This window comes from Accipiter gentilis, chromosome 24 (genome assembly GCF_929443795.1).
Source record: "Accipiter gentilis chromosome 24, bAccGen1.1, whole genome shotgun sequence".
Taxonomy (NCBI): Eukaryota; Metazoa; Chordata; class Aves; order Accipitriformes; family Accipitridae; genus Astur; species Astur gentilis.
The window spans coordinates 13,228,980-13,251,323 of NC_064903.1; the positions used below are offsets into that span (position 1 = coordinate 13,228,980).

General features: G+C 55.3%; 3 protein-coding genes across 14 annotated transcripts in view; 2 read left to right on the forward strand and 1 right to left on the reverse strand.

Moving 5' to 3' along the window:
• The first annotated feature begins 49 nt into the window (after positions 1-49).
• TAF7L (TATA-box binding protein associated factor 7 like) lies at positions 50-5,846 on the forward strand. 2 transcript variants are annotated; one of them, XM_049828131.1, is made up of 11 exons: positions 54-376; positions 1,097-1,175; positions 1,338-1,471; positions 1,872-1,998; positions 2,207-2,265; positions 3,289-3,361; positions 3,760-3,876; positions 4,077-4,265; positions 4,350-4,462; positions 4,773-4,832; positions 5,425-5,846. In XM_049828131.1, exons 1-11 carry the CDS (start codon positions 311-313, stop codon positions 5,467-5,469), a joined length of 1,062 nt encoding a protein of 353 aa, XP_049684088.1. In that variant the 5' UTR covers positions 54-310; the 3' UTR covers positions 5,470-5,846. The 2 variants fall into 2 exon arrangements, with proteins under 2 accessions (XP_049684087.1, XP_049684088.1); XM_049828130.1 differs by having other exon boundaries at positions 50-376; positions 4,077-4,462.
• Positions 383-22,344, reverse strand: part of DRP2 (dystrophin related protein 2) — a 41,361-nt gene continuing 19,399 nt past the window's right edge. For 3 of the 9 annotated variants that reach the window (XM_049828119.1, XM_049828120.1, XM_049828121.1), the window contains exons 9-22: positions 22,155-22,216; positions 21,802-21,876; positions 19,575-19,776; positions 19,284-19,369; positions 18,380-18,537; positions 18,075-18,241; positions 17,660-17,771; positions 17,128-17,264; positions 16,773-16,838; positions 15,922-15,987; positions 15,481-15,624; positions 14,570-14,807; positions 14,306-14,426; positions 11,074-14,145 (exon numbers count right to left, since the gene is read on the reverse strand). In XM_049828119.1, coding sequence (XP_049684076.1) covers positions 14,009-14,145; positions 14,306-14,426; positions 14,570-14,807; positions 15,481-15,624; positions 15,922-15,987; positions 16,773-16,838; positions 17,128-17,264; positions 17,660-17,771; positions 18,075-18,241; positions 18,380-18,537; positions 19,284-19,369; positions 19,575-19,776; positions 21,802-21,876; positions 22,155-22,216 — 1,771 coding nt within the window. In that variant the 3' untranslated portion in view covers positions 11,074-14,008. Of the gene's footprint in view, positions 637-2,069; positions 2,218-11,070; positions 14,146-14,305; positions 14,427-14,569; positions 14,808-15,480; positions 15,625-15,921; positions 15,988-16,772; positions 16,839-17,127; positions 17,265-17,659; positions 17,772-18,074; positions 18,242-18,379; positions 18,538-19,283; positions 19,370-19,574; positions 19,777-21,801; positions 21,877-22,154; positions 22,217-22,344 lie in introns of those variants that run through there. The other 6 variants (XM_049828116.1, XM_049828117.1, XR_007509519.1 and 3 more) reach the window with 5 other exon arrangements.
• On the forward strand, positions 5,496-10,144 carry LOC126050344 (aryl-hydrocarbon-interacting protein-like 1). Of its 3 annotated transcripts, none has more exons than XM_049828125.1 (7): positions 5,496-5,562; positions 6,398-6,501; positions 7,204-7,383; positions 7,581-7,769; positions 7,846-8,022; positions 8,154-8,295; positions 8,813-10,143. In XM_049828125.1, exons 2-7 carry the CDS (start codon positions 6,406-6,408, stop codon positions 9,916-9,918), a joined length of 1,890 nt encoding a protein of 629 aa, XP_049684082.1. In that variant the 5' UTR covers positions 5,496-5,562; positions 6,398-6,405; the 3' UTR covers positions 9,919-10,143. The 3 variants fall into 3 exon arrangements, with proteins under 3 accessions (XP_049684082.1, XP_049684081.1, XP_049684084.1); XM_049828124.1 differs by having other exon boundaries at positions 6,296-6,501; positions 8,813-10,142; XM_049828127.1 differs by lacking the exons at positions 5,496-5,562; positions 7,204-7,383 and having other exon boundaries at positions 6,159-6,501; positions 8,813-10,144.

Here is a 22,344-nt window from a genome sequence, read left to right on the forward strand (position 1 = left end):
GCGGAGCGGGCGGGCCGCCCTATGCCGGCGCACTGGGCCTGGTTTCCGCCGCGGGCCGCTGAGCGGGGGCGGGGGAGGCTGTGGCGGCGGGTCGTGGGGCTGCCCGCGGGCGCCGGACAGGCCCTGCTGGGGGTGTCGTCCCGACAGCAGCGCAGCCCCGGCAAGGCCCCGGCTCCCCCCGCCGCCGCTCCTGTGCGGGACGCCGGTGGGCGAGAGCCTGGCCGTGGGGGTGCTGGGCTCGGGTTACCTGGAAGGAGCCTAATTGGCGACGAGGTAATTGTATCTCGTGTTCCACGCTGAAGAAGAGAGGATGAGTAAGAGCAAGGACGATGCTCCGCATGAGCTGGAGAGCCAGTTCGTGCTGCGACTGCCACCGGTAAGAGGCCGTTTGGTCTGGTGTAGCTGAAGTGGCTGCCATCACGTTTTACACGCAGCTCGGTCCAGTTTGCTTGGCGAGCGCCGGGCTTGGGAGAGGTATTAGCGAGGTGGGTGAAGTCTGTGGGAAATCTGCACACCTGGCAAGGGACATGGAAGCAGGCTGGGTGCTTCTGGCCTTGGGCAGCCCATTCCCACTCATTTGAGCAGATTTTCCACGGCTTCCTCTTGAGAGGCATTTCTGTGACACAGAGCAGGAGGCTTGGAAGACAATTTAGAGGATTAGGGAGGAAATTTCTGTAAGGGTAGAGCTTTAGCAAGTGCTGGGTCTTCAGTTGCTGTGGCTGTCAGTGCACTTGATGCTATTTGTTATGCTATTTGTCAGCATAAAGCTGAGACTATGTCCTGCTGAGACCATGAGAGCTTGGTGAGGGGAGCCGTAACTTCCCCCAGAGCTGTGGTCCTCTGGCAGGGTATCTCTTGGAGTCCTCACACCACTGTCACAGCTGTATTGTGTCAGGGGGTGTGAAGGGCACTGGGAATAGCAGAGCCACAGGATTAACACTGGGAGGAGGGTGCAATTTTCATTGCGGCTCTTGCAGTTGTTTTTCTGCATTGGGATGGCAGGGGTGTTTATAGCTGGGTAGGCTGGACAGAAGCTTTTGGTGATTCTCAGAGGAAGCACACCCAGTCCTGATGTAAGTCTGTCCAACCTTCCCAGGAATATGCCTCCACTGTGCGGCGAGCGGTACAGTCTGGGAATGTCAACTTGAAGGACAGGCTCACCATTGAGCTACATGGTGAGTGAGCAGGATCAGGACATCTTAAAACTCCTCTGGCTGTCTACAAGTGAAGCTGTGCAACTTGCGTGTGTTTTCCCCTGAAATTTCTGCTGCCCATGAAGGTATTGCTCAGTTTAGCTGTTTAGCAACAGCACTAACTTCTCCTGTGGCTTTCTGCAGCGGATGGGCGCCACGGGATTGTCCGTGTAGACCGGGTGCCGCTGGCAGCCAAGCTGGTGGATCTGCCCTGCATCATCGAGAGCTTAAAAACCATTGACAAGAAAACCTTCTATAAGACAGCAGATATTTGCCAGGTATGGGCTGTCCTTTTTGCCTGCCCCAACAGCTTAATTCCTCCTTCCCCTCTCCAGGAAAACCCTTGTACACTGTGACAGCTGGACACCCAGTATAACATGGGCAGTTTCTGTATTCTCACAATATTAGCAGTTCAAAATTCCCCATGCTGCTTGGTGTTTAGAAATCCCATTTCTGAAGCATGAAATGTGATTGTCCTTGTAACAGTTTAACTGCTGCTGTGTTTAGATATGAACTGAGCTGGGTGTGAAACATTTTGTTTCTTGTACCCTGTGCCCATGAATCCTTTTGGCTCACAACATGCAGTGGGCAGTCATTGTTCATTTTCCAGAAAACCTTTCACATCCTTTTGTCCCTGCATTACAATAAGCACCCTTTGTGTTTATGCGGTGATTCCAGATGCTTGTTTGCACTGTGGATGGTGATCTCTACCCGCCTTTGGAAGAGCAAACTGTGAGCACTGACCCCAAGGCAAACAAGAAGAAGGACAAGGACAGAGAGAAGAAATTCATCTGGAATCATGGCAGTGAGTAGAGGCTGTGCCAAATCCCTCCATCCCACCACCCCAGTGTCCCCACAGCTGTGCATGGCACTCACCACTGCCATGTCCTGGGGGTGCTGCTGCTCTGTTTTAAGAGCGTGCTCTGTTCCTGAGGGGATCTTCTCCATTTTGGCATGCAGCTCTCCCATTAAGCCATCTGCTTGACACATGCAATCTGTTTCCTCTGTCATAGTCACTCTTCCCCTGAAAAATGTACGAAAGAGACGATTCCGGAAGACAGCTAAGAAGAAGGTGAGTTGCTTCTCACACAGATGCAGATGCAATAACCAAGGGATAGGAAGACAGGGGCATTAGAGCTATAACTGTCTATTAGTCCAAAAAACATGTAATTTCTTAACATTGCTTCACATGTTTCCTTGCCCGAGATGAGGGTGAAGAGAGGGCAGTAGATTTAAACATTTCTTTGGGTGCTTCCTCCATGTTTTCCAAAGTGCTCCTGAGGGCAAAATCCTCTGTGCAGAGAACTGCTGGACTCTGTTCTGTGGCTGCCTTGCTATAGTGCATCTCTTCCTGCTCGTTGAGAAGAAAGGGGGACTCGCATGGAAATGAGGCATCACTCATTCCTACTTTCCCAGCTGAAATCTCTCTATGCATAGCCTGTTCACTTCCCCAACAAGCAACACTACAAATAGAATAACTGTCATTTCAGCTGGGGGAGTGACAACAGATGGAGCTCAGAGACTGTCTCTGTGCATATGCACAGGCCAGGCAAGGTGTTGGGGAGGTGCAGAGCAGTGAGGCTGGGAAGACTTGTTTTTCTCCTCTTTGCAGTTTCTGAGAACAGGATGGGGTGCTATTTTGCATGACATTTGGGAAGCAAATTACTTGAGACTTTCTTCTAGCCCACAGGAGAGGTTTGATGTCACTGCATTAAGATTCCTGGTAATTTAAAAGTGAAAAATGAAACCTTCTTTTGAGTGAGATGGGGAGGAGTCGAGTTGACCATCCATCAGGAAACAGCACCTCAAGGACTTCTGAATACATGTGGAAAGTCTTATTTCATAAGTAGTATAAGTAGAAAAGTGAGAGCATACAACCCACCAAGGAGCTCTGCACAAAAAAGATGGATTGCTTTCTGGAGGTGCATAAATTACTTTTAGGGTGACCACGAGCAAAGGCTGAGCAGAAAGCATAAGAGAAGAGAGGCTTGAAACAGGGCTCTGTCCGGAGGTGGAGGGTTGGAGTTCACCAGCACCAGCAGTGTGCATGAGGCATTTCACAGTGTCTTTGTTCTCTTTCCCCTCCCTTGCCCAGTATATTGAGTCTCCTGATGTGGAAAAAGAGGTGAAGCGTCTCCTGAGCACAGATGCTGAAGCTGTCAGCGTCCGTATCCTTTTAGGAGAAAAAAAAGCTCACGTGGGGGACAGGACACTATGTGTGACCTGGGGGTTGTGGAAAGGAGAGACAAGTTCAGCTTTGTGTGGGCGTGAGAGACTGGGAGATAAGCACACAAGAGGCACTGAAGTTTTGGAGCTTCATCTTTGCTTTGTTCAAAGCTCATTGTTTCTTCAAGGTGACCTTCCTTGTGGACTGTGGTACTGAGCTGGAATTTGTGTAACAGCAGAGGAGAAATCATCAAAAAAAGGGGCTGGAGTGGTTCGCCCTGGGTATCCATAGCTGCAAGACCAGTCTTGTTGGAGAAGCAGTGATCTCCTGCAGTTTTTAGCATTCTTTTGTTGCACTGCATTTTTCTTTTTCCCTTGACTCATTTGTTCTGGCTGTTAGGCTGGGAAGTCATTGCTGAAGATGAAACAAAAGAAGTAGACAACCATGGTTCACTCACCAGCCTGGACATCTCCTCCCCAGGAATGTCGGGACATAAGCAAGGCCATGGCTCCTCAGGTGCAGTGGGGAAGGCTGGTTTTTTTCTTTCTAGCCACTAATTAATCGGTTGGGCTTATTCCCTTTGGGGTAAGCCCTAATCAGAGCAAAGAGGAGAGGTCATTGAGACAGGCATCCTGTACTGATGTGGTCCCTAGCAGGCAAAGGGTGCTAGGAGGTCATTAGCTGTGTTTTTCCCCTTCCCTTTTGCACCCTGCTAGAACATGATGAACTGCGGGAGATATTTAATGACATCAGCAGCAGCAGTGAAGATGAAGATGAGAGGGATCATCATGACGATGAAGACCTGAACATCATGGACACTGAGGAGGACTTGGAGAGGCAGCTGCAGGACAAGCTGAATGAGTCAGATGGGCAGCAACAGGAGAATGAGGGGTCTAACCAGATAGGTGAGTGGGTGGCAGAGTACAGCAGAATCACCAGGGTGCCAGGCTCTGCTGTTGCTCTGGGTCTGAGCTCACTCTCTCTTCTAGTCATGGGCATCCAGAAACAGATTGACAACCTGAAAAGTAAACTCCAGGAGACCCAGGACAGGAGGAAGCGCCAGGAAGATCTTATCATGAAAGTGGAGAACCTAGCCCTCAAGGTGAGAGCTCTCCTGGGGTCTCTTCAAGTCTTTTGCTTAGCATGGGTTTGCCATTAGATCCAGCAGACTGATGCAGCTGCTGCCCTGGAAAAGACAGGGGCCTTTGCCTTGCTGGGTTAAAAATAATTGTGGTGTGACCATACACACTCCAGCATTTCCCCATGGAGGTAAAACAGTCCATGAAACTGCAGGAGATGAGGGGGCTGGTTGTCAATGCAGCTTGAGACTTGCTGCACCATTTGACATGTGCCAGCACCCATTCACTTGAGAACACATTGGTAACTGTGGCCTGGCACGTTTGTCTCTGCAGACCCGTCTCCAGGCTGTGCTGGATGAGTTCAAGCAGCAGGAAGAGCGTGAGAAGCAGCAGGTGAGGAAGCTCCCACAGTGGAGTGGGAAGCACTGGGGCACAACACTGTTCTAGGCTTGGCCTCTGACAAAGTTTCCTGAGTCTTGTACCACACCAGCTGCTTTGAACTCCAGTGTTAAGGTCAGGTGTGGTTGTATCTGTAGTTGCATGGAGCTTCCTAAGGCACAAGGAGGTATGGGAAATGGGGTTGATTGTTCTGGAGGAACAGTGAGCCAAAATATGTCTAGTCAGCAGTACAAGGCTGCTAGGATTGCTGCATGGGGTAAAACATGACACAGAAACCCACTAGCGCTCGTGTACAAGAAAGGCAGTAGGTGTAGGGTCTTGGCCGATTTCCTGCCTGGGCAGCTCTGCTGAGCTTCAGCCAGGTACCAAGGCAGGAGGTTCCTACTCCGAGGTTCCTGTTGTGCCGCTTCAGCTTGTGGGCAGCGCTGAGTTCTGCCCCAGAGGTGCCCAGGCCTGCCTCCCTGTGACGTACAGGGAAAGCAGCCACTGGCATAGGTGGAAGATCTGCAGACACAGAGGCACTTGGGCTGGAGCTGCCAGGAGTCCCAGCCATACCTTACTGTAATACCTCACTCTCTGTTCCCAGATGACGTCCCTGCAGGAGCAGCTGGAGTCCCTCATGGAGAAGTGAGGAGTGAGCCTGGGTCTTGGTACCTGCAAGCAGAGCTGGAATTGTTTGTCTGCCATGCTGAAGTCTGCTCTAGTAACATCCTTCTGCTGCCAGGTATGCTGCTGGGCAGTGCTAGAGGCTACGTGTCCAGACTTGCTCTCACATACCTTGTGCTAGGCTTGGTTCAGCTAAAGAACTGGACTATGCCTGTGAGAGCAGTCATACAGCATTTACTGTAAATGTTCAGCACCATCCTTCAGAGGGGTTTAGTTCTCCCTGGGACAGTGCCATGCATCTTTCTGCATCTTACTGAGTTGTGGACTTGATGGGCTTGTTCTTATGTTTGAGGAATGCTGTCTCTGCAAACCAGACTTAATAAAGTACTGTTTCCAACCCTGGTCTGTTCCTCTGTGGTCTCTGGAGCACAGACTAGCACTGCTTCTTGCCAGCTTGTGCCTGACCACACACAGCCCCTGGCTGGTGCTTGCACCAGCATTGCTGGGCTCCTTCACTGAAATGCTCCTTGCGGGGCTAGGTCAGAGGGAGACTGCGTGCAAAGGGGACCCTGTGAGCTGTCACTCTGTGGGAGGAACAATGCCCTCCTGATCAGGGAGTTTCTTTAATTCCTCACAGACTAGGCAGGCAAATCCCAGATTAACCTGATAGGGTGGGAAGAGGATTAGAAAGGCAGTTCCAGAACGCAACAGAGGGCACTGTGGGCTTCAGTGAGGGTGTGCCCCTCTCACAACCTGAAGGGCAGGGATAGGGGAGAAAGCTTCCAAGCTGCGTTGCCAGCACACAAAGCAAAAGGCCAGCAGCAGCCCTGGGACATGACATGTGTGTCCAGATAGACAAGAAAGGGAGATACCCTGAGGAAGACGCGGAGCTTAGGAAGGACCAGAGTGTGCCTGTGTGCACGTGCTTGTGACCTGCTCCGGGGGGCTGGCAGGAGCAGCCATGGAGGAAACATACTTGCTGAATGTGGAAGGGGTCAAAAAGAAGATTCTGCATGGAGGCCAAGGGGAGCTGCCGAAGTTGCAGGATGGGAGCAAGGTAAGTTGTCTTGGTTGTTACCCCAAAGCCCTAGGAGAGGGGAGTGGGTCTGCAACCACCATCCCTGCCCATTACAGTTAGATTCCCTGCTCGCAAGCCAGGCTCCAGGTACGGGAAAATCCCATCTCCAGGAGATACCTCGCTAGTGGGGTGCAGGAGGGGCTGGTTTTGGCACAGGCAGCCACATTGCCCACTGCCTTCGCCTTGCATTGGTGCAGTTATCCACCTCCTCCCTCTGTCCTGGGGCTGTTGGAGCTCAGCAGCCACAATGGGTTGCTGGAAATCTGCCTTTTCTGACGTGTCAAACGAGTGAGTGGTGCCAATGGGGACCTCTTGGGGCTTTCCAAGATCGCCCAGCCCATGGGTATGGGCAGATCAGTGTGGGTTCTGCCAGGCCCTGGTCTATGCTGTGGGAGAACAATTTGTACTGGGTTATAAAGGGGGAATACAAAGAGAGCAGCAGGATATAGCACTGATGGGTGTTAAGACGCTCCACCATCTGCTTACTGTCTGGACAAGTGGGTAGGAGGAACAATCTCCTGCTGTGGATGGAAAGCTGCCACTCAAACCACCACCTCACCGGGAGCAGGCTTGGCCCTGTGTCCTGGCCCTGTGGCAGAGGGCTTTGGGGCTGGGGAGGGGACAGGGGGGCTCTCACTGTGGTGCCTGCCCTGGCTCAACACTGAGCTTTCTCTGGGGCAGATCACCTTCCACTTCCAGACGCTGAAGGATGACTTTGAGCGGACAGTCATCGATGACAGTCGGGAAGCTGGCATCCCCATGGAGATCATCGTGGGCAAGATGTTCAAGCTGGAGATCTGGGAGACACTGCTCAGCTCTATGAGAGTCGGGGAGGTGGCCGAGTTCTGGTGCGACGCCATCGTGAGTGAGGGGCCCGCAGGCACCCACTCCCCTCCTTTCTGCAGAGCCAGGGCATAGGACTGTGCACCCCAGAGATGCTCCAGCCTTGCCTGGTGCAAGCACAGGGTGCACAGCTGTCACTTTTAGCCATGGTACCAGGGGGCTGCCCCAGAGGAAAGGGGTGCAGGCTGGCCCCATGGTGCTCCCCCTCCTTGCAGCACACGGGCATGTATGCCCTGGTCTCCAGGGGCATGCGGAGGATTGCAGAGGGCCGGGACCCCCTAGAAGGACAAAAGCACCGCTGTGGCATGGGCAACATGTTTGACTACCACAGCACGGGCTATGATGATCTGGATGAGCTGCAGCGGACACCGCAGCCCCTCATCTTCATCATGGAGTTGTTCCGGGTAAGGGGGATGATGGGGATGGCTGCCAGCGCAGGGCTGGCCAGGGCAGGCAGCTCAGCTCCCCCTGCCTATGCAGGTGGAGGAGCCCTCAGCATACAAGCGTGATACCTGGGCCATGAGCAAGGAGGAGAAGCTGGCGGCAGTGCCCGTGCTGCACAGTGAGGGCAACCGCCTTGTCCTCCGCAAGGAGTTCGGGCAGGCAGCAGCAAAGTACCAGGAGGCTGTCATCTGCCTGAGGAACCTCCAGGCCAAGGTGAGCAGGATCCAGCCACCTCCTGTCATCCCTGCCTGGGTTTTCTCAGCAAAGCACTCCCCTGTGGGCCCTGGGTGCCCAGGAGGAGACAGCCACAGCTGTGAACCACCCACTGTGGCTCCCTGGGGTAGGAGAAGCCATGGGAGGATGGCTGGCTGAAGCTGGAGAGCTTGGTCACACCACTGGTGCTCAACTACTGCCAGTGCCAGCTGGAGCTGGGCGAGTACTATGAGGTGCTGGAACACACAACGGAGCTTCTCCAGAAACACAACGGTACCTGTGCCCTGCATCCCACCCCCTTGCTCTACCCAAGGCCCTCAGGGACTTTGTCCTCTGGATCCCCAATCTATGACAATGCTCATCCCACATCCCTCTGCCTGTGATGTTACTTATGTCATCTGGCTCCCCATGTCCACTGCAGAACCTGTGTCCCTGGTCCCCCTGCCCATGACAGTGCCCATGTCCCTGGTTTCCCCTGCACATGATGGCACCTGCACCCTGTGTCCTCTAGGTCCCCCTGCCCATGATGTTGTCACACACACATCATCCAGATGCCCTTGCCCACCATGGTTTCCCCTGCGCATGATGATCCCTGCACCCCATGGCACCTGCATGGCCCAGGTCCCCCTGCCCATGATGGTACCCCTAACTACAAGTGTGCCCACCCTATGTTCCCCTGCCTATGATGGTACCTCTGCTTTGTGTCCCCTGGATACCCGGGGTCTCCAGCTCCTGTGGCTAGTGGCCCCGAGCTGCAGGACCCCCACCGGGGGCTCTCCTCTCCTGGCAGATAACGCCAAGGCCTATTTCAAGCGGGCGAAGGCCCATGCTGCTGTCTGGAATGAGCGGGAGGCACGGGAGGACTTCCTGCGGGTGGCTCACCTTGACCCCTCCATGGCAGCTGCTGTGAAGAAGGAGCTGAAGCAACTGGGGGAGAGGATGAGGAAGAAGCATGTGGAGGATCAGAAACGCTACCAGGGGCTCTTCCAGCTGCCCCGGGGGCCACAGGCCAGCAAGGGGCAGGAGAGCAGGGAGGTGGGCGATGGGGTAATGCTGCAGGAAGAGGCGCGCCAGGGTAAGGTTGGGGTCCCAGAGACCCCTGGGCAGGGGGAGTGGCATGCAGGGATGGAAGAAGCAGAACAAGGGACCCCCGGGGCTGGGTGTGAAGGGGCAGTGCCAGGAGGAGAAGCAGCCCAGGGGCAGGCTGCAAGGGTGGAGGTGGAAGTGAGGGATAGGACAGGACTGGGGGAAGAAGGAAACCCAGGCACCTCTGGGGCAGAGCCAGAGAGCAGGGGAGCAGAGAGGGGGATAGAGGAGGAGGGGGAAGAAGAGGAGAAGGTGGAAGAGAAAGAAAAAGAGGAGAGGGAGAAGGAGAAAGCAGAGGAGGAGAAAGTGGAGGAGGAGGATGAGGAAGAGAGCCCAGCAGCAGAGAGGGAAAAGCTAGCTGTAGGGCAATATGAGGCAGCGGGGAGGACAGAGGCAGCAGGTTTGGGGCAGGGACTGGAACAGGGAGCCAGTGGGGCAGAGAGAGCTGGCACAAGGAGCACTGCCAGGGCTGAGCCAGGCAGAACCCCAGCACCTGGGCCATCCAGCGAAAGGCTGGGGCCAGCCGAGGGGCCCCTGGAGCTGGAGGATGAAACACCTGTAGAGGCACTGGAAGAGGGGAGTTGTGGGGAGCAGCCAACAGGCAGTGGCCGAGGAAATGCTGGGGAAGGCAATATCCCCCCAGACAGCTTCACCCCCAGGACGGTGCTCCAGGCTGGGCACTTGGAGGCAGAGAAGGAGCTGGGTGGAGGGGCAGAAGTACCCCCCTGCCCCATAGCAGCCAGGGAAGGGGGTGATGCACCCCCAGGGCAGTGCAGTGAGGCCACGACCCTTGGGCACAGCCAGCCCTGAGCGGGACCAGTTACCCCTGGATGCAGGAAAGGCTGCTGGACCACTGGGGCTGCTGTACCCTGCAACCCCCAGGGCTGGGGGCTGGCCCTGCAGTGACACTGGAACAATGCTGTCCTCACCCTGCCAGGGACCACCAGCCCTGCTGTGCAGCAATGCCTGCTGCCTCCCTGCCCCAACTCATTGGCTCCAGGGCCTTTCAGCTGGGCCCCACTGAGCTTTATGGCTGAGAAATAAAAGATCTTCCCTGGCACCATTTGCTGGATTTGTTCCTGGACCTGACCGGCTTCCCTGATCACAGCCCACACCTCCTGCCTTGCCCTGGAGCCTGTGGCACAGGGATGGGGCATTTTGCTCTACCCTTGAAAGGGGAAGAGCAAGAGGCTGCATTTCACCCCCATTTAAGCACCTGAATCTCCTGTGTGAGCGCTGTCCCTGTACTTCCCTGCAGTAGCACCATCTCAGGCCTTTGCCCAGCCCCACCAGCCCTTCCAGGCAAGGGTGGTAGCAGGTCCAGCCCTACAACTATCAGTCCTGGGCAGGCTTCACCATCAGCCAAGGCTGGGCTGCACTCTGTGTGGCAGGAAGGGACTGAGAGCCCCCAGCCTTGCTGTGGGCTAGTCCTCAGCTGAGGCCCTTGCTGTGCCATGGAGACATGGGAAACATGGGCAGCACTTGCAGCAGAGGCACCTGGACACCTCTGGGCACTGGAAACCTAACAGGCGTCCCGGGAGAAAGTATGGAGGGAAAGGACTGCCTGCCCAGCATCCCACTGCTGCTTATAACCTTCCTGGGGCTGAAGGGTTTCCTATAGCAGAAGTTCCTGGGCAAGGAAGAGGGACTGTCCCCACACAGACCCTGCCCCAGCCCTCAGCCTGCCACATGGCCTTGAGCAGACCTTGCTGGAAGACGGTGAAGGAAGATGGTGGTTGGGGCATGCACCTGTGTCTGGGGAACCCAGGGCTCTGCTCACTGCTTCTGCTCTGCCTTGAATGGTGTGGACAGCCAGGGTGACACAGGGCACAGGGACATCTGTGTCCCAGCAGCCCTGCAGGAGCAGTGTCAGGATAGCACAGCACCAGGAGCTGCTCTGACTCAGCCGAGGTGCATGAATAGAAGAGGCCAGAGCACCAATCTGGGTCTCAGTATAAATACAAATTTATTCTCTTTCCAAAGCAGAGATGGTGTGAAGCAGCAAGGACAGCAGCACCACAGTACAAGGTTACCAGAGCATTAGCCAGCCTGCTCCCCTCCCTGACGCATCCCAGCTCCCAAACAGCCCAAGCACCCAGCCTGGCCACCACTGCTTCCCATACTTGGCACTGGGGCCAGAAGCTCTGCCCTCATCCTGCCTTTTCCTTCCTCCAGCTCCCACCAGGCCAGGTACTCCTGACCTCATCCTCAGTCCAAGGCCTTGCTCCTCCCCACGGTCCCCCCATCTTGCCACTGGAATAACAGGAGGTTCCAGCCAGGTCTCACAGGTTGGCATTTGGTCACTCACCACAGTCAAACAAGCAGCTTGACACACAGCATACTTACAGCCAGCCTAACACCAATGCCACTGCTTCTGCACTCCTGCCGCTCGCCTGGGTGTGAAAGGGGATGTCAAGGACAGCAGCCTGCACCACTGGTGGTGGACACTGCAGCACAAGACCCCGAACACCTGGCTGTAAGGCTTGCACCACCTAATCCCTGGAGTGGGCACTGCTTCATACCTCTGCCAGTACACTGAAGACAACCGCACTGTCCTGTGCTGCCACACACTGCCTTGGTCCAAACCTCCCCAAACAGCTCACCACTGCATGCCATCCCAGCCAGTGACAACAGCCCCATCCCTGTCCTCACAGCAAGCCCTTTTTTGGGCAGGATGCTTCACACCAGCATGCAGCCCTGCCTGCACCCTGCCCTGCCCAGAGGGCTCCGGAATCTCATCCCTCAGCCTGTGGCCCCAGAGCACCAGGGCCATCTCAGCCTCCATTCTGGGGCACCCCACAGCACCTGACTCTACCTCTTTCTCGACATAACACAGCATGAGACAGACAGCCTGAGAGAGCCTTTGGGACCAGGAGCCACCACCACCAAGTTACCCTGCCAGCTTGCAGAACAGCCGCCTCCTCTGCCCAGCACGACTCACCTGCTTCCAACGAGTGCCTCCTGCCCCTCAGCCCAGCTCAAACTGGGGCACAGAAGCAGGGCAACTGCTCCTTGGGAGTGGCAATGAGGTGTCCTGCCTGTCCTGCTGCCTGCCCGCACCACTATGCTCCTGCATCACAGCCCAACATGCTGGTGGCCCCAGGGCTGGAGCTATGGCTGGAGCAACCCGTTTCTGCAGTGCCGTGGGGATTGGCAGCTGTAGAAGCTGGGGCTTCTCGTGGATGGAGCTGGGTCCAGGCAGGACAGGCTCTCTGTGCCATGGCAAAGGCACAGCTCCCCAGGAAACTAGGTGGGATGGAGTACCTGCTGCCAGTCCGCCAGCCCTCTGCTGAGCTCCTCTTGCAGCGGCCCTGCTCCAGGGCAAGCACCAGCAATGGGTGAGGTGCTGGTCCCCACGGGAGCAGATGCTGGGCTGGACTGAAAGTGAAGGGCAGCTGCACTTACAGTATTAGAATTTTATGGATTGAGTCCATGAGAGTATTTAAGTACAGAATATATATATATATAATATATATAGAAATATATGCAAATTAAATGATAAGGCTCTGTTATAAAGACCCTCTCAAGATAAGGCTACTAGCTGGGCTGAAGCTCTAACATGGACTCATCCCCACTCCATAAGCCTCGGGGACTCTCCCCACTAGAAGGTATGTACCTGGCTGGCTGCGGAGGCCTGGGTGGCAGAGAGAGATCAATCCGTAAGGCTGGCAGCTGGATACTGTTAGAAAGAGTTTTTTTAAAAACGGTGGCTCCAGGAGTGTTTTGGTGCCCATAAACCTGGAGACCCCTGTGCACAACTGAAGAGGAACAGGATGCTGAGCTCTGCATCCCCCGAGAGCTGTGGGCAAAGGCAGCAGCCTGTGAGCACTAGCGGAGACAGGCAGCTTTCATGGCTTCGGTTCTTTCTTCTGAACCTTTCCACCCAGGCTTGGACACTGTGGCCGAGTGACCGAGCCAGCCTCCTGTGGAGCCCACAGTCCCACTCCTGCATGACCTATGTTCCCCTGAGATCTTCTGGAGCTAGCAAGCATCCTGCACGACCGGCTCAGAGGGAGTCTGTGCAAGGTCTGCTGCAGCACAGGGAGCATGGCAGGGAGAGGAGGGGGAGGAAAGCAGCCAGGTAGCTGGTTAGGAAAAGCCTCTGGCTCACAGGAGGTGTTAGATAAGGGAGGTCATACCTGAAAGAGAAATGAAGAGGTCAGGAAAATAGGATGCAGAGCCACCTGGTTAGAACAGGGCTGGTGCAGAGCCAGGAGGATCCTGCTCAGGGATGGCAGAAAGTGGGTGAGGGTCTGCGTGGGCAGAGAGGGAAGCTCTCCCCACCCTCATGTTAGTGCTGGCACCAGGCAATGTCTCCCCCCAGCATACATATGGGTAGCCTGGGTAAGGGACCGAATGCAGCTCCTGGGCTGGAGCACAGAGGGACAGCAGGAAGACCAACACCAAAACCCACTGGGCGAGTAGAGCACCGTCCGCACACACATCCCCCAGTCCCCATCCCTGCTGGGAAGAGCCGTCCATGAGCAGCCAGGAGAGCATGCACCATTGCTTCCATCTCACCAGGTAACTGGGGCCTCGACCTCTCCTGGAGAGGGGTCGGGACAGGGATGAAGCAAGGAGGTCGCTCAAGGTGATTGCTGCAAACTCAATGCTGGCAGGTCTGTCCATCTTCACAGTGGGGAGCCCCTGAGGTGCGGGGTCCCAAGCAGGGCAGGAGGCTGCCTTGCAGCTCATCTGAGGGGATCTAGTTGGTCCATACTCTTGGCAGCTCTGATCGCCTCTCCTTGCAGGTATGAAACCTTCTCCTCATCCTCTCTGTGCCCAGGCCACACACCAGTCCCAGCAGCACCGTGGCAGCATAGCTCTTGGCTGTAGGTGCTGCAGAGGATCGGCCATCGCAGGGAAGCTGGGATCGGGGCAGGGCTCTGTGGGGAAAACCTCATCTGAGGGAGCAGTAAGAGGCCAGAGAGGGGGATTTCACTCGAGTACCTCGAGAGTTGGGGAAGGCATTCCGCAGCTTCTCCATGATCTCTTCCAGGCACACGCTGACTTCCTGGGTTTTGGCTTCCACATCATCTGCAGCAGGAAAGAGGGTGGAGGGGTTGGTGGTGAGCAGGCTCTCTGGGCATCCACCTCACCAGCCAGCATCTCTGCAGGATGGCATGGTGCAGGCAGCTTCCTGCAGCATTGAACCAAGGGAGCGGGGCTGAGTGCTCAGCCCAACCCCAATCCTCACCTGCAGCTTCCGTGTCAGGGGTGTTGTGCTCTTTCTCCTTTGCCTGGCTGCCTTCAGACTGATGTGGAGAGGAAGCCAAGGAAGAGGCTGCTGAACTGTTGCCATCTGACTCTGCTGGAGGCTAGAGAGAGAAGGGGGGTTGTCACCATCCTCTGTCCTTGTCCTCCCCCACTTCTGACTATCCCTTTCTGCCACTACCCCAGCTCTGTTATGGCAAAGGCCACCCCAAGGGTGGGCTTCCCTGGATCCTTGCTCTGACAGTACCTGCAGCAGCAGCTCCCTCAGCCGGTGCAGCTGGGACTCCAGCTGCTTGTTGTGGTCCTCCAGGATCTGCATGCGGGTCTCCAGGCGGCTCTTGTGCTGCCGGAGGATTCGTGCTTCTGCCAGGAGCTCATCATTATGGGGGTCTTGCACTGATTCAGGGGAGCCTGTAGCCAAGGTTGGAGACTCCACTGCCTCATCATGCTGCCATTTCAAACGTCTCAGCTCTCCCTGGAGTATCCTGCAAGATAGCCTAGGTCAGCATCACCGCTCTCCTTTCTAAAGCCTGCTGGAAACACCCAACAGCTGCACACTGGGGATGGCCCATGACTCGGAGATAAAACAATCCTGGAGGCTTTACCAGATGTGAAGCTTGAGGACCAGCACACTCCTGGACTTTCTCCCTGCACCACAGGGTGGCCTGCCTGCAGCTCTACCCCTCAGGCAGTTTACAAAAAGACATGCAACTGCTTTCTAAGAGGCTGAAAACAAGGGCAGGGAAAGGATCACCTCCTCCTGAGCCAATCTGCCCTGCCTAGAGCCTCACCTCATGTGGTCCGGAGCAGCACCACAACTGTTTGCAAGGGACTCAGGGACAAGAGATACAGCAGTGCCCTGTGTGCACTTCAACTATTTTGGGGTTCAGGAGGGGAACAGGTTCTGGGGATGGAGGCAGGAACATTTTGGGGAACAGAGTCTTCTCCGTTCCTTGGAGAGCACACCCTCACTGAGTGCTCCCATAAACATTTTAGGGCTCAGCCTAGACACCTTCCAAACCAGCCCACTCGGCTCCTCTGATGCCCAGCTCCAGCCCCAGCAGTTATCCCCTGGATCCACTCTGAGCTCTGCCAAGCTTCTCCAGCCCTTTCACCTTAGGCTATAAACCCCACTTTCAGAGTTGCCCGTGCCCCTACCTGTTTTCATCCTCTAAGTGGGCGAGGATTCGCTCCAGCTCTCCTTTGTCATCCATGCTGAGGCTTCCTGGAACCTGCTGGCTGCCCCCAGGCTCTCTGTCAGTGATGGGGCTGGAATGGCGCAGCAGGTACTGGTCCTCGTCCCTGTTGCAGCAGGTGGAGAAACACCTTAGTGAGAAACATCAGTCTCATGAGATTTGTGTGCCCTTGGGGAAGGACAGCCTGGAGGGAGATGGCTTCGTATGGAAGCTCATTCTGGCTGCTCCAGGTCTAGAGCTCAGGAGTGGCTCAGCAACACTGGGTAGCTGGGGGTGCCCAGGAGCCTCAGACTCAAAGGAGCTGGGAAAGAAAGAATTTCTGTGCCCTGGCTAGACAGGGATGGAGCCACAGGAGCCCTGACTTGGCAGGAGGTGAGGAGGAGGGAAAGGAGGCAGAACTCACAGGCTATCGTCAGGGGACAGGCTGTCATTGAAGAAGGAACAGTTCTGGCTTTCCATCTCTGCAAGCCTGGAAGAAAGAGAAAGAGGTTGAAATATGGTCAGAGACACCCTGAATGTCTGCTTGATGCACCCTACTTATGGCAGCCTCTGCAAGACCCCTCTCTGGCAGGGTCTCTCAGCATGCCTGCACCAATCTGCCCCCCTTTACAGGCTCTAGAGAGTTTTGCCTTTTTAGAAAACAAGAGACACTGCTGCTCTCGGGTGACAGTCTCTGGAATAAAGGTCTGCTGCCATGCAGCTGGCTCAGCCTCCTTTCACATAAGCAAAGGGCTGAAACCATGCCAGCTCCAACCTAGGGCCTGAGCTACAGGCTCCCTGTGCTCCTTGGGTCCCCACTCTGCCTGGACCCGTGGTGAGGGCAGAGGCATTACAAACAACAAGGCAGCAGCCATGGGAAGTGTGCAAGCAGCACTGGTGAGCGCACAGGCAGAGCAAGACATTGAGGGATCTGCCTGGTGAGAATCCAACCAGCAGCTCATACTGAGAAGAGCAGGAGGGTACATGGAGGCTGCTTCATCACCAAGACACCTGCTGTCAAATGCATGGCATTTGCTGCCAATTTGCATGGCATTAGCCATGTCCCAGGCAGGAACAAAGTGGTACAGGCCTCTTCCCAACGGCACTGCAGCCTGAGCCACCACAGCCAGCCTCTGCCTGCCAGGCAGCCTGCTGGGAAGTGTGGAGGGGACTGCGGGCAGCAAGAGCTCACCACGCATCTGCCCCAAAACCCCTCCACACCCATTGGAGTCATGCTCCGTGCCCTGGCGTGACAGGAGTGCCCAGTGGTGGTACCTGCTGGCAAAGTGCTCGATCCGGGAGTGGGTGTCAGCATGTGGTAACATCGGGGAGGAGGCTGGTCTGGAAGAGACATACACTGGTCGGAAAGGCTTGGCAGTTCTCGCTCAAAGCTAGGGCTTGGAGAGGCTGCCCTGGTCTCATGTGGGCTGAGAAGAGCCAGGGACAGGCTGGAGAGGGAGACTGAAATCTCTGTTCCTCCAAGAACTAGGTGCCGTATCACCCCCAGAGCAAGTGCCCCCTCCAGCCCTCCCAGGGGAGCCCTGTCTTGCAGCTAAGATGCTGCTTCCATCCATGGAGCCCACATATCAGGCAGGGTTGAAAGACACAGCCCAGGACACAGACAACTCACGTCTCAGAGAAGTCAGCCTCAAGTACGGACTGGACGGGCAGGTAACCTCTCTGCGGGTGCTTGCTGAAATACTGCTTGGACCGAAATTTGTTCTTCAGCGTTGTGGCAAAGTCTCTCATGTTCTCACTGGATGTAGTCTGCAGAGACACAAACATTACCAAGACGCTACTTAATGAAAAGTGGGGGACCACATGTCAGCATCCACAGGAAAGAAGCCCCTTCAGGCTGGGCACGAACTCTACAGAGGAAGAGGCAGACACAACTGAGGAAGCAGGAAGGGCACAGGGCAGCTCTGTCAGCCTGTCACGGGGCCTTGCACAAGCCAAACTGGGCATCGGTGGGTGCCGTGCATCCTGCTCACCACGAGCCCCAGAATAGCAGGGATACAGGCAACCTCCAGCACGCAGAGGGAAATGAAAACACACAAGAGATCCACTTCTGGAGCTGCACCAGCCTAAACATCACAAGGCTGCTGGCGTTGATGGGGAACTCCTCTGAGCCAAGACCCTCCCAGCGCAGCCCAGCTCCATACCGGGGTGTAGTACTCCATGATGGGGTAGTGCAGCTTGTTGCCCTTGCTGGCCCGCCCAGTGAGGAAGCAAGTCTGGCAGATATCCACATTGAACTGCTTCAGGCTCCGATACCTGGAGAGATCAAGAGGCCACAGGGAAGCAGCAAGAATCAGCAAAACCACATCATTTTGGAGCCCAAGAAGAGCTCAGCAGGGGACAGAGGTGGTCTGTGTTGCTCTCGCACCCCACTGAACCACAGTGCTGATGGATAAGTCCCCAGAAAAGCATCCTGCTCCTTCCCCTGGTCTGGCCTGCCTGAAACACTGCTGCTGCAGAGCTCTAGGTTCCCCCAACAGCACAGAGCAAATTCGGCTCCCTCCTGCAGGACACCATGTACTTCCCTTGGGGGCCAAGGTCCCATATCACAACCCTTACCTGAAGCCCTTGATGGGGCACTGCCGGCAGACGGAGCACTTGGTCTGGTGCTTCACCTGCTCAGCTATGGTCACCCGGTGCAGCACGGCCAGCCACACCATGGACTGTGGCTCCAGGTTGGCCCACTCCAGGAACTGGGATGCCTCAATGGCAGGCTTCCCATTGCTCTGGGGAGGGGAGAGGAAGGGGCTGCTCAGAGCTGGGACCCAGCTGTGATGGTGTGCAAGCTCCTTGCCACCTCTGAGAGACTCTCCCCAGCATGGCTGGTGCAGAGGGGGCGGCACGGGCCATGGCACCCTACTTACAAAGCGGAAGCAGCTACGGATGCTGGGTTCCACGTTGCTGCCCCCAAATGCTGCCACTTCCCCCAGCTGGCGTGGGACCTGGATGGCCTCGTGGAGCAGGACGCCAAGGTGCCTCTGGTCACACAGTCCCCCAGTGTTCGCCACCTGGCTGAAGAGATCTGCTGGCAGGACAGACACATAGCCCCATTAGAGACACAGCTGATGCCCCGATACACTGGGCAGGACACAGGCATGGGGGAGCGGTGTGTGGATCAGACCAGAGGCCCCATTGCCTGTCTCCAGCAGGGAGCTCAAATCAGAAGGAAAAACTGAGCTATGATTAAATAACCTTCACCAGTATCCTTCCAGCTCCCAATAACCACGAGTTTAGAGTCTTCTTGAGACAGAGGTTACATACATCACTTCTTTAATGGCCACAGCTGGCTTGTCCTCTATGAATTTGCCCAATCCCTTTATTTAACCCCTTGATGTTTCTTATGCTAACTTCCCCACAGTATCCCATGGCAGAGAGTACCATGGTTAAAATGCAGTGAGGAAAGGGGCTTCCTTTATTTTGGCTGAAACCTACTTCCCAGCCATGCACCCCCAGGTTTTTTCCTTCTGGGAAGCACTGGATAACTGTTGCCTGTTTGCCTTCTCTGCGCTGTTCCTTATAGTGCCATGCAAGCAAGATCACCGCAGCACTAGTCAGTCTGCAAAAATGCCTCCTAATTTAGGCAGCGTAGGCCTGGGGAGGGAGGGAGGAAGGGAGGGAGAGGTGGTGATGCAAGCAGATTAGTCACTGCAGGAAAGCTGTTTCTCTGCTCTTCCTGGGCAAAGAAGGCTAAGCCAGGAAACAAAAGCAGTTCTGCTTTCCCCAGGTTACTCCACACCAGGCCCTGGGGTATGGAGATGGGGCACTCACACTGAAACTTCTCCTTGACCTCTGTCCCACACAGACATGCAATGCCCGTCTTGAAGGAGAGAGCCCTCATCTTCCCACTGCGGCCACTGCAAGACAAGATATTGCACAGGTTTGCAAATGTTTTGGAGGGTTTTTTTATGCAGGGGGGTCAGCAAGGCAAGCCTGTGCCAGGCAGCCCCCTCGCTAGTGGCCAGGGCCTTTTTGCAGCACTGCCAGCTGGAAGAGTAACATGGAGCTTTCCTTCCAAGCATGGCAGCTCCACAGCTCAGGGGAATGCCGAGGGAGTGGTACCTGTCAAAGACATTCAGCAGCCAGTTGAGGCTCATATCCACACAGAGTGGCACATTCACCAGGATGCCCCGCTCCTCCTCCAGCCTCTCGTAGAGGGCAGTCAGGCAGTGGATGACCTCCACCACATCCATCGCCCGGTCACTGGGCTGCAGGTCATGCTCGTTGAAGATTTCCAAGGCCGTGGCCAGGCTTACCATGTCCACTGCACAGAAAGCACAGGTGGAGGGATCAGAGGCACAGAGGAAAATTGGAGAGGTGAGAACCAAGAGGAGGGAGACACAGTCCTGCCCTGCCCTGGGCAGTCTCAGCCCCACTGCGGTGGGGAAGATGCTGGCAGGATGGGCACAGCTCCCAGAATTGCTCTCCCACCCATAAACCCCTCCCAAAATAGCCACATCTCCACCTATGGTCAACTTGGACCACCATTCTGTGTGGCCTTCTTTCCCTGTTGCTGTGGCCAACCATGGCCACAAAAATGCTACCCATGAAAGGCACTGCGCAGAGCCACAGGTGCCCAGAGCCAGCCTCCCACATGCTGGGTCCCTATGGGGCTGGTGTGGGGAGGTGAGGGGCCACAGAGCCACACAGACCATATGAACAGCTGCCCAGAGGTGGAGCAGCCCTGTCTCCAGCTCTGACTGGCTGCAAGTGTCAGGGCACAAACCTAAAATGGGGCTAGGACAGTGTGAGCTACCCTGGCTACCCTGCTTTCAGATTTCTATGGCCACAGTTTGCATGTGCTATCATGTTTAGCAGCCAACAACCTTACTTTCCTGAAAATCTTTCAATTTCTGAGACTATTTATGTTTTCAGTGCCTGGGGGATCATGTGCCATTTCCACATTGTAACTTCACTCTGTGGAAAACTCCTCCCTTCTCCTGTCAAAGCTGCTGACAGTTGCACTGGGGCACCCCAGTTCACACACCAGTATCACTCCTGCTCACCCTTGTGTCCATACTGCCCATGACTGCATATGGCTCTAGCATGTTGCACACTGCCCCTTTCCTACATGGCCACTCATTCCATCAAACCTCTTACCATGGGAAAGCTGCCTTGGCAGCCTCTTTGCCCTTCTCAAATATGCCTTCGACAAGAAGCACTTATTCATGTTCTTCCATGTCATTTCTGGGTTGGGAAGAAGGCACCAGCACAGCATGTGAGATGCAAGAGATGGGCAAAGATGCACAAGCAGCACATGGAAGGGCTCTTCTTTGCTCTCTGCCCTTTTCCCCACCATGTCTGGTGTTTCTCCAGCCACTGCTGCATGGCAACTTTGCAGGGTGGCAAAAGCTAACTGCTGCTTTCCTTCATTTGCACTATATCAGCCCTGAATATCCCCAGGTATGGGGCAGCCTGGTCACCACAGCGTCATGAAACTACTCCGCCACCAGGGTTCAAGTCCCTTGAGTACTAAACCTCCTCTCACCCTCACTCAACCTTCTTCCAGGCCTTTCACAAAATGTCAAGGAGCACAGGTCTGCCTGGGACCCCACTGCTGCCTGGCTGTGTCTCCTCCCCATTGGGAACGATTAATTCAGGAGGGCTTTTCCTTCATCCTGCTGCTGTTTCATTTTGACAGAGCCTTAGGCGAGAGGCCTTACCAAAAGCTCTCCAACAGCCAAGGGTGCTGCATCTATCAGATTCCCATCCACCTGCTCACCAATTCCCTTGGAAACTCCTCAGCAGCTCCCAAGGAGCAGCTTCCTCTCAGAGACCCACGCTTTGTGTTTAACTCCTGTCATATCATATCCACCTCGCTATTAATCCTTGTTTCAACTGGAATTTTACCAACAGTGCAGAAGTCAGGTTTATTGGCTTCCTTCCTCCTCTTTAAGTAGTGGAGCCCTCTCTGCCCCTTGCCAGCAAGGCTGGTCTCTGCTCTTGGTTACATCCATGGCTTCTCCAGGCTCCTTTGGAGGTAGTGGGTGAGCCTCTGCCTGATCCCACAACTTTGTAACTCTGAGATGGACCTCTTTGTTCTCAAATCTCGTTGACTAACACCTGCCCTTGAGGCATTTCCATCCTATGCCTGCAAAGAAGCTGACACAGACACCTTGCTGCTGGATTTGCTCAGCTTTCCAGCCACAACTCATCTTCCTAGCGCTTCTCGCCTCAGCTACCTGTCTCCTGGTGGGCTCCTGCCTTTGATGTGCTGATAAAAGCTTGTGTTAGTTTAATGCCTTTATCAAGGGAGACTCAGCAGGAGGGAAATACTTCCTGCACTCACATCGAAGGGCTTTTTGCACCCGTCGTAGCTTCATAGCTGTCCGATATGCTGAGAACTTGATGTTATTCAAATCCGCTGCAATAACACAGGAAAAGAAGAATAAAACCACAGCTCAACATCCTTATCTCCAGGGCAGGAAGCAGCAGTTGCAGTTCCCAGACTCCAGCCCCACCAGCAGAAGCAGAGTCTGTGCAGTAGGAGGAGGGGCAGAGCCTGGCAGGTGGTTGCACCCCATTGCTTTGGGGGGACCCTGTGCCACAGAGGGGAGCAGGTGGGCTGGGGGGATCTCACATAGCACCCCAAACTGCGAAAAGGCAGATGCTATTCGAATGGCTTTGTGGCAGCCTCCTTACCCAGTGTCTGGTACAACTCCGTCATCTTTGGGTGGTCCCAGCATGTCGTCTGGGCCTGGTGACTGGAAGGAAAATAGAAGGAAACCAAGAGTCAAACTGGGAATTAAGCAGCTGCCATGAGAGATAAAAAAAGGACCTGGCCAGCCCTGGAAGCAAGTCCCCCAGTGCCTGCAGACACTGGGGCTGCTGC